General features: G+C 32.5%; 1 protein-coding gene across 3 annotated transcripts in view; it reads left to right on the top strand.

Annotated features, from left to right (window-relative positions):
• LOC148945817 (uncharacterized) overlaps positions 1-14,438 on the top strand; it is a 73,478-nt gene that overhangs the window by 17,616 nt on the left and 41,424 nt on the right. For all 3 annotated transcript variants that reach the window (XM_089098506.1, XM_089098504.1, XM_089098505.1), the window contains one exon: positions 13,163-13,606. In XM_089098506.1, the coding sequence (XP_088954632.1) occupies positions 13,217-13,606 (390 nt within the window). In that variant the 5' untranslated portion in view covers positions 13,163-13,216. The remainder of the gene's footprint in view (positions 1-13,162; positions 13,607-14,438) is intronic.

The raw sequence follows: 14,438 nt of genomic DNA, 5'->3' as shown, positions 1-14,438 counted from the left end.
AACTCCAACACCAGATAGCAAAAAGCTTTTAATCTTGAATTTACAATTCAATGTTTGTTTCAAATGTAGTAATTGCTGCCATGTTTTGTTTCTGTCACTGCTAGTGAGACCAGCTATAACTCTAGACTATATTGCTTGTTTGCACAGTTGTTTTTTGAAAGGAATCCAAGTTTTTTAGGACTGGGCAACTTGTTTTCACTGTTTTGTTGCATACCAATCTCTATAAATCTGCTAGTTGAGTATGTTAGGCTTACTTATCTATAGTTTAATCAGATGCCTTCATCAGTCCCTTTGAAAGTTGGCAGTACCTTTGCCACCTTCCATGAGGTGGGTACTGTTTTTTCTGTTATCAAATTATTGAATAAATGAGAAAGTACCTTCTGTCCTATTTTTATCTGTTTAGCTTTACTTCCATCAGGACCAGGAGAAATATCTGTTTGTATTTCTGTGAGAAGTTAAAAAACTTGATGTCTGATATCCCATTAGGGATACAGCAATTGTTAAATTGCTTGTGTAGGTTGTTGAATTGAAGAAATGTATGTGCTAACAAATTACTGAGGAATTCTACCTTCTCTATTGGTGTTAATGTTTTTCCTCCATTAGGTTTGGCAAATTCAGGTACTCCTGCACAACTAAACCATTTTGAATTCACATGTATCTAGAACTTTTTAGGAGCAGTTTTTGCTCGAAGTGCCAGGTGTTTCTCTTGTTGCATTTTCAGCTTTTGAAATTCTACCTGGGAGTTTATTACTAGCTTTGTAATATAGGATCTTTTGTGTTCTGATCTAGTTTCTTTGCATCTTAAGATTATCATTCTTTAGTGGTTGATAAAATTTTCCATGCTTCTCTTCATTTCTAGAGTATTTATTCCTCCTATGTCTGCTTAGTGGTAGTTTCTTCTTTGGCTCCTCCTTCTTGATCTAGTTTCTTTGCATCTTAAGATTATCATTGTTTAGTGGTTAATAAAATTTTCCATGCTTCTGTTCATTTCTAGAGTATTTATTCCTCCTATGTCTTCTTAGTGGTAGTTTCTTGTTTGTCTCCTCCTTCTTGATCTAGTTTCTTTGCATCTTAAGATTATCATTCTTTAGTGGTTAATAAAATTTTCCATGCTTCTCTTCATTTCTAGAGTATTTATTCCTCCTATGTCTGCTTAGTGATAGTTTCTTCTTTGACTCCTCCTTCTTGATCTAGTTTCTTTTCATCTTAAGATTATCATTCTTTAGTGGTTTATAAAATTTTCAATGCTTCTCTTCATTTCTAGAGTATTTATTCCTCCTATGTCTGCTTAGTGTTAGTTTCTTCTTTGACTCCTCCTTCTTGATCTAGTTTCTTTGCATCTTAAGATTATCATTCTTTAGTGGTTAATAAAATTTTACATGCTTCTGTTCATTTCTAGAGTATTTATTCCTCCTATGTCTGCTTAGTGTTAGTTTCTTCTTTGACTCCTCCTTCTTGATCTAGTTTCTTTGCATCTTAAGATTATCATTCTTTAGTGGTTAATAAAATTTTCCATGCTTCTGTTCATTTCTAGAGTATTTATTCCTCCTATGTCTGCTTAGTGGTAGTTTCTTCTTTGAGTCATCCTTCTTGATCTAGTTTCTTTGCATCTTAAGATTATCATTCTTTAGTGGTTAATAAAATTTTCCATGCTTCTGTTCATTTCTAGAGTATTTATTCCTCCTATGTCTGCTTAGTGGTAGTTTCTTCTTTGACTCTTCCTTCTTGATCTAGTTTCTTTGCATCTTAAGATTATCATTCTTTAGTGGTTAATAAAATTTTCCATGCTTCTCTTCATTTCTAGAGTATTTATTCCTCCTATGTCTGCTTAGTGATAGTTTCTTCTTTGACTCCTCCTTCTTGATCTAGTTTCTTTGCATCTTAAGATTATCATTCTTTAGTGGTTAATAAAATTTTCCATGCTTCTGTTCATTTCTAGAGTATTTATTCCTCCTATGTCTGCTTAGTGTTAGTTTCTTCTTTGACTCCTCCTTCTTGATCTAGTTTCTTTGCATCTTAAGATTATCATTCTTTAGTGGTTAATAAAATTTTCCAAGCTTCTCTTCATTTCTAGAGTATTTATTCCTCCTATGTCTGCTTAGTGATAGTTTCTTCTTTGACTCCTCCTTCTTGATCTAGTTTCTTTGCATCTTAAGATTATCATTCTTTAGTGGTTAATAAAATTTTCCAAGCTTCTCTTCATTTCTAGAGTATTTATTCCTCATATGTCTGCTTAGTGTTAGTTTCTTCTTTGACTCCTCCTTCTTGATCTAGTTTCTTTGCATCTTAAGATTATCATTCTTTAGTGGTTAATAAAATTTTCCATGCTTCTGTTCATTTCTAGATTATTTATTCCTCCTATGTCTGCTTAGTGATAGTTTCTTCTTTGACTCCTCCTTCTTGATCTAGTTTCTTTGCATCTTAAGATTATCATTGTTTAGTGGTTAATAAAATTTTCCATGCTTCTGTTCATTTCTAGAGTATTTATTCCTCCTATGTCTGCTTAGTGGTAGTTTCTTCTTTGGCTCATCCTTCATGATCTAGTTTCTTTGCATCTTAAGATTATCATTCTTTAGTGGTTAATAAAATTTTCCATGCTTCTGTTCATTTCTAGAGTATTTATTCCTCCTATGTCTGCTTAGTGGTAGTTTCTTCTTTGTCTCATCCTTCTTGATCTAGTTTCTTTGCATCTTAAGATTATCATTCTTTAGTGGTTAATAAAATTATCCATGATTCTCTTCATTTCTAGAGTATTTATTCCTCCTATGTCTGCTTAGTGATAGTTTCTTCTTTGACTCCTCCTTCTTGATCTAGTTTCTTTGCATCTTAAGATTATCATTGTTTAGTGGTTAATAAAATTTTCCATGCTTCTGTTCATTTCTAGAGTATTTATTCCTCCTATGTCTGCTTAGTGGTAGTTTCTTCTTTGAGTCCTCCTTCTTGATCTAGTTTCTTTGCATCTTAAGATTATCATTCTTTAGTGGTTAATAAAATTTTCCATGCTTCTGTTCATTTCTAGAGTATTTATTCCTCCTATGTCTGCTTAGTGGTAGTTTCTTCTTTGAGTCCTCCTTCTTGATCTAGTTTCTTTGCATCTTAAGATTATCATTCTTTAGTGGTTAATAAAATTTTCCATGCTTCTCTTCATTTCTAGAGTATTTATTCCTCCTATGACTGCTTAGTGGTAGTTTCTTCTTTGACTCCTCCTTCTTGATCTAGTTTCTTTGCATTTTAAGATTATCATTCTTTAGTTGTTAATAAAATTTTCCATGCTTCTCTTCATTTCTAGAGTATTTATTCCTCCTATGTCTGCTTAGTGGTAGTTTCTTCTTTGACTCCTCCTTCTTGATCTAGTTTCTTTGCATCTTAAGATCATCATTCTTTAGTTGTTAATAAAATTTTCCATGCTTCTGTTCATTTCTAGAATATTTATTCCTCCTATGTCTGCTTAGTGGTAGTTTCTTCTTTGGCTCCTCCTTCTTGATCTAGTTTCTTTGCATCTTAAGATTATCATTGTTTAGTGGTTAATAAAATTTTCCATGCTTCTGTTCATTTCTAGAGTATTTATTCCTCCTATGTCTGCTTAGTGGTAGTTTCTTCTTTGACTCCTCCTTCTTGATCTAGTTTCTTTGCATCTTAAGATTATCATTCTTTAGTGGTTAATAAAATTTTCCATGCTTCTGTTCATTTCTAGAATATTTATTCCTCCTATGTCTGCTTAGTGGTAGTTTCTTCTTTGACTCCTCCTTCTTGATCTAGTTTCTTTGCATCTTAAGATTATCATTCTTTAGTGGTTAATAAAATTTTCCATGCTTCTGTTCATTTCTAGAGTATTTATTCCTCCTATGTCTGCTTAGTGGTAGTTTCTTCTTTGACTCCTCCTTCTTGATCTAGTTTCTTTGCATCTTAAGATTTTCATTCTTTAGTGGTTAATAAAACTTTCCATGCTTCTCTTCATTTCTAGAGTATTTATTCCTGCTATGTCTGCTTATTGATAGTTTCTTCTTTGACTCCTCCTTCTTGATCTAGTTTCTTTGCATCTTAAGATTATCATTCTTTAGTGGTTAATAAAATTTTCCATGCTTCTGTTAATTTCTAGAGTATTTATTCCTCCTATGTCTGCTTAGTGTTAGTTTCTTCTTTGACTCCTCCTTCTTGATCTAGTTTCTTTGCATCTTAAGATTATCATTCTTTAGTGGTTAATAAAATTTTCCATGATTCTCTTCATTTCTAGAGTATTTAGTCCTCCTATGTCTGCTTAGTGGTAGTTTCTTCTTTGACTCCTCCTTCTTGATCTAGTTTCTTTGCATCTTAAGATTATCATTCTTTAGTGGTTAATAAAATTTTCCATGCTTCTGTTCATTTCTAGAGTATTTATTCCTCCTATGTCTGCTTAGTGGTAGTTTCTTCTTTGACTCTTCCTTCTTGATCTAGTTTCTTTGCATCTTAAGATTATCATTCTTTAGTGGTTAATAAAATTTTCCATGCTTCTCTTCATTTCTAGAGTATTTATTCCTCCTATGTCTGCTTAGTGATAGTTTCTTCTTTGACTCCTCCTTCTTGATCTAGTTTCTTTGCATCTTAAGATTATCATTCTTTAGTGGTTAATAAAATTTTCCATGCTTCTCTTAATTTCTAGAGTATTTATTCCTCCTATGACTGCTTAGTGGTAGTTTCTTCTTTGACTCCTCCTTCTTGATCTAGTTTCTTTGCATTTTAAGATTATCATTCTTTAGTTGTTAATAAAATTTTCCATGCTTCTCTTCATTTCTAGAGTATTTATTCCTCCTATGTCTGCTTAGTGGTAGTTTCTTCTTTGACTCATCCTTCTTGATCTAGTTTCTTTGCATCTTAAGATTATCATTCTTTAGTGGTTAATAAAATTTTCCATGCTTCTGTTCATTTCTAGAATATTTATTCCTCCTATGTCTGCTTAGTGGTAGTTTCTTCTTTGACTCCTCCTTCTTGATCTAGTTTCTTTGAATCTTAAGATTATCATTCTTTAGTGGTTAATAAAATTTTCCATGCTTCTGTTCATTTCTAGAGTATTTATTCCTCATATGTCTGCTTAGTGGTAGTTTCTTCTTTGACTCCTCCTTCTTGATCTAGTTTCTTTGCATCTTAAGATTATCATTCTTTAGTGGTTAATAAAATTTTCCATGCTTCTGTTCATTTCTAGAATATTTATTCCTCCTATGTCTGCTTAGTGGTAGTTTCTTCTTTGACTCCTCCTTCTTGATCTAGTTTCTTTGCATATTAAGATTATCATTCTTTAGTGGTTAATACAATTTTCCATGCTTCTGTTCATTTCTAGAGTATTTATTCCTCCTATGTCTGCTTAGTGGTAGTTTCTTCTTTGACTCCTCCTTCTTGATCTAGTTTCTTTGCATCTTAAGATTGTCATTCTTTAGTGTTTAATAAAAATTTCCATGCTTCTCTTCATTTCTAGAGTATTTATTCCTCCTATGTCTGCTTAGTGATAGTTTCTTCTTTGACTCCTCCTTCTTGATCTAGTTTCTTTGCATCTTAAGATTATCATTCTTTAGTGGTTAATAAAATTTTCCATTCTTCTGTTCATTTCTAGAGTATTTATTCCTCCTATGTCTGCTTAGTGGTAGTTTCTTCTTTGAGTCATCCTTCTTGATCTAGTTTCTTTGCATTTTAAGATTATCATTCTTTAGTGGTTAATAAAATTTTCCATGCTTCTCTTAATTTCTAGAGTATTTATTCCTCCTATGTCTGCTTAGTGTTAGTTTCTTCTTTGACTCCTCCTTCTTGATCTAGTTTCTTTGCATCTTAAGATTATCATTCTTTAGTGGTTAATAAAATTTTCCATGCTTCTGTTCATTTCTAGAGTATTTATTCCTCCTATGTCTGCTTAGTGGTAGTTTCTTCTTTGACTCTTCCTTCTTGATCTAGTTTCTTTGCATCTTAAGATTATCATTCTTTAGTGGTTAATAAAATTTTCCATTCTTCTGTTCATTTCTAGAGTATTTATTCCTGCTATGACTGCTTAGTGATAGTTTCTTCTTTGACTCCTCCTTCTTGATCTAGTTTCTTTGCATCTTAAGATTATCATTCTTTAGTGGTTAATAAAATTTTCCATGCTTCTGTTCATTTCTAGAGTATTTATTCCTCCTATGTCCGCTTAGTGGTAGTTTCTTCTTTGACTCCTCCTTCTTGATCTAGTTTCTTTGCATCTTAAGATTATCATTCTTTAGTGGTTAATAAAATCTTCCATGCTTCTGTTAATTTCTAGAGTATTTATTCCTCATATGACTGCTTAGTGGTAGTTTCTTCTTTGACTCTTCCTTCTTGATCTAGTTTCTTTGCATATTAAGATTATCATTCTTTAGTGGTTAATAAAATATTCCATGCTTCTCTTCATTTCTAGAGTATTTATTCCTCCTATGACTGCTTAGTGGTAGTTTCTTCTTTGACTCCTCCTTCTTGATCTAGTTTCTTTGCATTTTAAGATTATCATTCTTTAGTGGTTAATAAAATTTTCCATGCTTCTCTTCATTTCTAGAGTATTTATTCCTCCTATGTCTGCTTAGTGGTAGTTTCTTCTTTGACTCCTCCTTCTTGATCTAGTTTCTTTGCATCTTAAGATTATCAATATTTAGTGGTTAATAAAATTTTCCATGCTTCTGTTCATTTCTAGAGTATTTATTCCTCCTATGTCTGCTTAGTGGTAGTTTCTTCTTTGACTCCTCCTTCTTGATCTAGTTTCTTTGCATCTTAAGATTATCATTCTTTAGTGGTTAATAAAATTTTCCATGCCTCTCTTCATTTCTAAAGTATTTATTCCTCCTATGTCTGCTTAGTGGTAGTTTCTTCTTTGACTCCTCCTTCTTGATCTAGTTTCTTTGCATCTTAAGATTATCATTCTTTAGTGGTTAATAAAATTTTCCAAGCTTCTCTTCATTTCTAGAGTATTTATTCCTCCTATGTCTGCTTAGTGATAGTTTCTTCTTTGACTCCTCCTTCTTGATCTAATTTCTTTGCATCTTAAGATTATCATTCTTTAGTGGTTAATAAAATTTTCCATGCTTCTGTTCATTTCTAGAGTATTTATTCCTCCTATGTCTGCTTAGTGGTAGTTTCTTCTTTGAGTCCTCCTTCTTGATCTAGTTTCTTTGCATCTTAAGATTATCATTCTTTAGTGGTTAATAAAATTTTCCATGCTTCTCTTCATTTCTAGAGTATTTATTCCTCCTATGTCTGCTTAGTGTTAGTTTCTTCTTTGACTCCTCCATCTTGATCTATTTTCTTTGCATCTTAAGATTATCATTCTTTAGTGTTTAATAAAATTTTCCATGCTTCTCTTCATTTCTAGAGTATTTATTCCTCCTATGTCTGCTTAGTGATAGTTTCTTCTTTGACTCCTCCTTCTTGATCTAGTTTCTTTGCATCTTAAGATTATCATTCTTTAGTGGTTAATAAAATTTTCCATGCTTCTGTTCATTTCTAGAGTATTTATTCCTCCTATGTCTGCTTAGTGGTAGTTTCTTCTTTGACTCCTCCTTCTTGATCTAGTTTCTTTGCATCTTAAGATTATCATTGTTTAGTTGTTAATAAAATTTTCCATGCTTCTGTTCATTTATAGAGTATGTATTACTCCTATGTCTGCTTAGTGGTAGTTTCTTCTTTGACTCCTCCTTCTTGATCTAGTTTCTTTGCATCTTAAGATTATCATTCTTTAGTGGTTAATAAAATTTTCCATGCTTCTGTTCATTTCTAGAGTATTTATTCCTCCTATTTCTGCTTAGTGGTAGTTTCTTCTTTGACTCTTCCTTCTTGATCTAGTTTCTTTGCATCTTAAGATTATCATTCTTTAGTGGTTAATAAAATTATCCATGCTTCTCTTCATTTCTAGAGTATTTATTCCTGCTATGTCTGCTTAGTGATAGTTTCTTCTTTGACTCCTCCTTCTTGATCTAATTTCTTTGCATCTTAAGATTATCATTGTTTAGTGGTTAATAAAATTGTCCATGCTTCTCTTCATTTCTAGAGTATTTATTCCTCCTATGACTGCTTAGTGGTAGTTTCTTCTTTGACTCCTCCTTCTTGATCTAGTTTCTTTGCATCTTAAGATTATCATTGTTTAGTGGTTAATAAAATTTTCCATGCTTCTGTTCATTTCTAGAGTATTTATTCCTCCTATGTCTGCTTAGTGGTAGTTTCTTCTTTGTCTCCTCCTTCTTGATCTAGTTTCTTTGCATTTTAAGATTATCATTCTTTAGTTGTTAATAAAATTTTCCACGAGTCTCTTCATTTCTAGAATATTTATTAATCCTATGTCTGCTTAGTGATAGTTTATTCTTTGACTCCTCCTTCTTGATCTAGTTTCTTTGCATATTAAGATTATCTTTCTTTATTTGTTAATAAAATTTTCCATGCTTCTCTTCATTTCTAGAGTATTTATTCCTCCTATGTCTGCTTAGTGGTAGTTTCTTCTTTGGCTCCTCCTTCTTGATCTAGTTTCTTTGCATCTTAAGATTATCATTCTTTAGTGGTTAATAAAATTTTCCATGCTTCTGTTCATTTCTAGAGTATTTATTCCTCCTATGTCTGCTTAGTGGTAGTTTCTTCTTTGATTCCTCCTTCTTGATCTAGTTTCTTTGCATCTTAAGATTATCATTCTTTAGTGGTTAATAAAATTTTCCACGCTTCTCTTCATTTCTAGAGTATTTATTCCTCCTATGTCTGCTTAGTGATAGTTTCTTCTTTGACTCCTCCTTCTTGATCTAGTTTCTTTGCATCTTAAGATTATCATTCTTTAGTGGTTAATAAAATTTTCTTTGCATTTATTTATTATGTCTACCACTATGTCTGCTTAGTGGTAGTTTCTTCTTTGACTCCTCCTTCTTGATCTAGTTTCTTTGCATCTTAAGATTATCATTCTTTAGTGGTTAATAAAATTTTCCACGCTTCTGTTCATTTCTAGAATATTTATTCCTCCTATGTCTGCTTAGTGGTAGTTTCTTCTTTGGCTCCTCCTTCTTGATATGGCACATTATTTGTCTTTGACCTCTGTGCCATATGCAATCAGCAAGCTTTTTGCATCTGTCATTGATAATAGTTCTATGAGGTACAGCGAGCTGAGTTCTTTTGCTTGCCTAGCTGTATTTAGTTGTAGTGTCTAGTTATATAGTGGTAACTATTACCATTAGGTAATAGTTACCACAAGTCCAACAAGACAATTTGTTTGACTTAAACTTGTCTGGACTGAGTCAAGAACATTTTCTGCCTGGGTATGCCTTAACAAGTTGGCTCCCTTACCATCTCTGTAAAAAAATTGTCATTTAGGGTTTCATGAACTTCATAGTCCTGTATTGCATCAACAATTTTCTTAAGTGCAGGTAAGCTGAAGATGTTCTTAGTAATTCATTAAACTATTTTCACAATAGGTGCAATGATGTTTACTTCAAATAGGAGTTTCATTGCTTCTTTGTATATACTACTTCCTAACTAATTCATTTTTCTCTTTTGATGCTAGCAAATGGGATTAAGTGAATGTCTTAATTTTTCTACCCTTCACCAGTGCTTTTTTTTAGTACTGCAAGCAAGTTGGCTATTTATTTCTCACCTGAAGTAATGTCCTCCTTTTTGGAAACTCCTTTGCATGGTATGGGGCCTACATAATTGTAGTTACATGGCGTGCCCAAGAACCAAGTAAGAATCTTGGAAAATTGTGTGTGTAGAATTATGTTTGATGCCAGTAGCCATATAAATCCTTTATCTGCCATCCAAATGAAAAAAAAAATGCTTCCTCCAATAATTGCATTTCCACAACCTAATTTACTGTTAACTAACATTGGTAAAAATTTCTCGAACAAATTGGATCATTGTTTGAAAAAGTTGCTGGAGAACCTCAAGGTGGTTAGGTCCTATGCTTACAATTTAAAAAGAGAATTCAGGACTGCTAATATTATTTTACAAATTAGAGACAAAACTTAATCCAGCAAATTGGAAATGGCAACTTTTTCAGCTATTCTAACTTGATCAATGTGTTGATTTCCTTTTTCTGCCTTGAGAGTCCCTTAAACCCACAAACAATCCCTGAAATTCTGCTATCTATGCTTAAGCTTTAATTTGAATTTTCCGCCCAATTATTGCAGTAACCTATTAGCTAAGAATTTTCGTTTTTGCTGTCTTGGCAAAACAGCTATCAATTGGACAACAGAAAAGTCTATCTGCTGTTTTTAGTTTACAAGGCATGTTCATCATTAGTATAATCATTACAATTTCTTTTCTTCTCACTAAATTCCTTGTTTATTGGGGTGCCAGATTGCTATAAATCTTCCTAATTGCGCGGATAAAATTTACTTAGGTCTTCTACACCCTTATTTACTTGACTGAAATAGGCATTGCTAAAATTATAATAAGCTTGGAATCTTAGCTTGATAAAAGTACCTGTCAGAAGCTCATCCGCACAGGGGAAATGAGGAAGACAAGTTCGTTTTTAGGTAGGCCTACTGTGGAAACATTGCCAATTCACAAGCTGTATATCAAACTTGGTTTTAAGTTTATGGAAAATACTTAGCCAATTGGTTAAATGAGTTATGAGTAATGAGATGGAAGTTTTAGAATATGAGTTTATTTCCTGTATTCAGTGAGAGCAAGTCTCAGTGAGAAGAGATCAATAGAAACATGTACAACATATGAATCAAAATATTATCTGAATTTAGTGAAGTAAGAATTTGTTTCTACATTGCAAAATTTAGAAGAGATTATAAAGTCCTCTTTTATCCAGGACATTAATTGTTCTAAGGTTGAGCTTATTTTATTCTAAGTTGATATGTAGCTTGGTCAACGCTTGTTCTTACACTCACTCAGGATTTAGTTTGGTTTAGCTATGAGTGAAGATTCAACTTTCTTTTGCATCAAGCTTTTTTCTAAGGTTGAGCTTATTTTACTCTAAGTTGATATGTAGCTTGGTCAACACTTGTTCTTACACTGACTTAGGATTTAGTTTGGTTTAGCTATGAGTGAAGATTCAACTTTCTTTTGCATCAAGCTAATTTTTAGCAAAATTTGAACATGGCTTTTTTTGTATATCATTAGGTGTTAGCTCAGTGAATAAATCTGTTGCAAGTACATAATGCATTTCCTATGCTATTTGGGACCTGCATTGTTTTTGCATCCCTTTGCAACTTTACTCATGGTTACTCGCATTCAGGACTTAATATTCATTTTGTATTTAGTCACTTTTCAATTCGTTATGACACTTACCCAGGACTATCCTTTGTCCTGGACCTAGATCCATCTTGCACCAAGGTGCAATATACCTACCTTCCTCCTAAAAATTTCATAATTGGGGAGGATGGCTCACACTTCCAAATCGTTTGTTTAGTTGAAAAGATTTAAACTCTTTAAGGATTTAGGTTATAAGAATGTACAACATGTTGTGTCTGTCCTACTAAGATGTGTCAAAAAATTGCCTCGTTGCAGAATTTGACAGAAATTACATTTTTACCCTAAAGGCATAATCGTAAAACCTTTTGATGTCTTAGAATGAAAAAAAAAAATATATCTCGAAATTGCATGTGGGCCTAAATTGCATATTATATATAATGATATGAACATCCATTATAGGGATGTTCATAATTGAAAATAGTAAATATTTTTTGTGACAAACACTGGCCCAAAGGTGTCTTACCTTGAAGTAAAAATTAGAAAGTTATGAAGTGTAAAATGGGATTATCTATTCACTGCTTTAACATTTTGTAATCTGTTTCAGATTGCTTTAGGTATCCCAAATGCAGTATTTGGGTTCAGTATCTTCACTTTTCAATATAATAAATCCTTCTAGTCATTTTCTGAACAGCTTTTTATAGTTGTCTCATTTCATGTTTTATTGCCACATGAATTAACTTTTGGTTTAGATCTCCCACCCAATTTAAACGGAATGGGTGGTTGTAGATACCATACATTGGTATCCAGTTGTAAATACCCAGAAGGTGTAGTTGATTCACTTAACCACCAATTCTAACTCTCACTTCAATTCTTGGAACTTTAAATATAACTGCTCCAGCTCCCAACATTTTCTTCAATCATCCAATACCTCACCATTCCTGTCAAATGTTTATTGTCCTTTTCATGTTCTTAATTCAGGAGGTGTTTGTCTATTTCCTATCAGTTTTGAGTGATCTCATAAAATCTTTTGAAATTCCCATTAATTTGTATTTGCAATAGACAAATTCCTTCACCTTATCTTTGGTAGATCTTTTTAGTATTAACCTTATTGATTTCCCAAAACCCACTACCTAGGGAGCTTTTGAATAATTTTGACATTTGACAAAAACAAGAAAGTACAAAGAAATATAACTAAGACAAAACAAGAAAAAGTTGTCAGCTTGTCGAAAAAAAAAACAAAGTAAAGGGACAATAATTTTGCTCTATCGTATTTTTTGTATAATTTTTTGTTTAATTATATTTTTTATATTTTTTCTCGTTTTTTTTGGTCAAATTTCATGTATAGCCAGAATGGTCTTAGAACATATTTAACATAATCATCTTTTATGGACCTTCTAGCAACAGAATTGTTGCTCTTTCTGCAGTGGTCCTTTTGTGGTAGATTTGAGGATTTTTCCAGGGAAAATGAGTGTGGAAAACAAAACGTTTTGGTCATTATTTCAATTTCGTATTAGAAAATTTTCTGTCTATCAATGCATGCTGTTTCAATTTTTAAATAAATCAGGTAATTAAATAGCTAAGTTTATTTCTGTAAACAATGGAGATCCCCCTCCCATAGAAAAATCCGAAAACCTAGAGTTTTTGTTGTTGTTGATATCTTGGTCAGGAATTACTATCAAGGAATTACTATCAACTCAGCCAGAGTCGACCCAGCTCTAAATGGGTACCCGGAGAAATCTGGGGAAGGTAAGCAGGAAAGATATATGAAAGCACAGGATGGCTGCCCCCCCCCCCCCCCCCACACACACACACACCCATTAAACTTCCTGGCTGAAGACCGCGAAATGGAGATCAGCACCACCGGTTTGGTGCTGACATTAAGGGTCTACTGCGATCATGCTTGCTTACTTACTTACTTTTATGCTTACACAGTTTATGATGCACTGTTAAATGATAATATCTAGCGATAAATATTTTCATGTGTACCACTATCTACTAAATCATTTTCTTTTCATTTCAGAAGAGTATGGTGTTATTGTTCAAGGACATTAACTATTAAGAGAATGACAAGAGAATGTCTAAGGATTTTGTTCCATTTCCTGCAGGAAATCATGTAAATTCTAATAAAGAACCGGTAAGAAATCATAGGTCTTTACATTCTGTGTCAGAGTTATGTGTGAAAGACGAAATAGACGACTTACTAGAGGATATATTGAAGCTACAAGCCAATTATTACATGGAAGGAATTAGTGAGTTTAATATAGCTGGGTCCCAGAATATTGATGGACAACAGAATGAACTAGCTCAACATTCTATGGGTTCTCTTCCATCCTGGGACTCTCATGCTGTGTATAGAGTGGATGGGGATAGCTATGATCATGAGCAAGGTGTTAAAAAACTACATTTGGTGTGTGACGTGGGATCAGTGAAAAATACTCATGGATACCTGAGACTGCTCTTACTTGTAAGTTATTTACTGAGATTTCCATTCATATTTTTACATTGATTTTTTACACTATTTCTTCTCTTCTCCTTTTTTGTTGCTTTTACTTTATTTGTTGTATTTCTTTCTTCTGTTGATTGATTTCCGTTGTTTGAACCTGTTGATTTTTTGCACTATTTCTTCTCTTCTCCTTTTTTGTTGCTTTTACTTTATTTGTTGCATTTCTTTCTTCTGTTGATTGATTTCTGTTGATTGATTCTGTTGATTGAATCTGTTAATTTTATGCACTATTTCTTCTCTTCTCTTTTTTTTGTTGCTATTACTTTATTTGTTGCATTTCTTTCTTCTGTTGATTGAATCTGTTAATTTTTTACACTATTTCTTCTCTTCTCCTTTTTTGTTGCTTTCACTTTATTTGTTGCATTTCTTTCTTCTGTTGATTGATTTCTGTTGATTGAATCTGTTGACTTTTTGTACTATTTCTTCTCTTCTCCATTTTTGTTGCTATTACTTTATTTATTGCATTTGTTTCTTCTGTTGATTTATTTCTGTTGACTGAATCTGTTTATTTTTTGCACCATTTCTTCTCTTCTCCTTTTTTGTTGCTTTTACTTTATTTGTTGCATTTCTTTCTTCTGTTGATTGATGATTTTTTACACTATTTCTTCTCTTCTCCTTTTTTGTTGCTTTCACTTTATTTGTTGCATTTCTTTCTTCTGTTGATTGATTTCTGTTGATTGAATCTGTTGACTTTTTGTACTATTTCTTCTCTTCTCCTTTTTTGTTGCTATTACTTTATTTATTGCATTTGTTTCTTCTGTTGATTTATTTCTGTTGACTGAATCTGTTTATT

Source organism: Artemia sp. Qi Xiang Cuo, chromosome 12, assembly GCF_049724085.1.
Source record: "Artemia sp. Qi Xiang Cuo chromosome 12, ASM4972408v1, whole genome shotgun sequence".
Classification (NCBI taxonomy): Eukaryota; Metazoa; Arthropoda; class Branchiopoda; order Anostraca; family Artemiidae; genus Artemia; species Artemia sp. Qi Xiang Cuo.
This window is presented reverse-complemented; position numbering and strand designations above follow the sequence as displayed.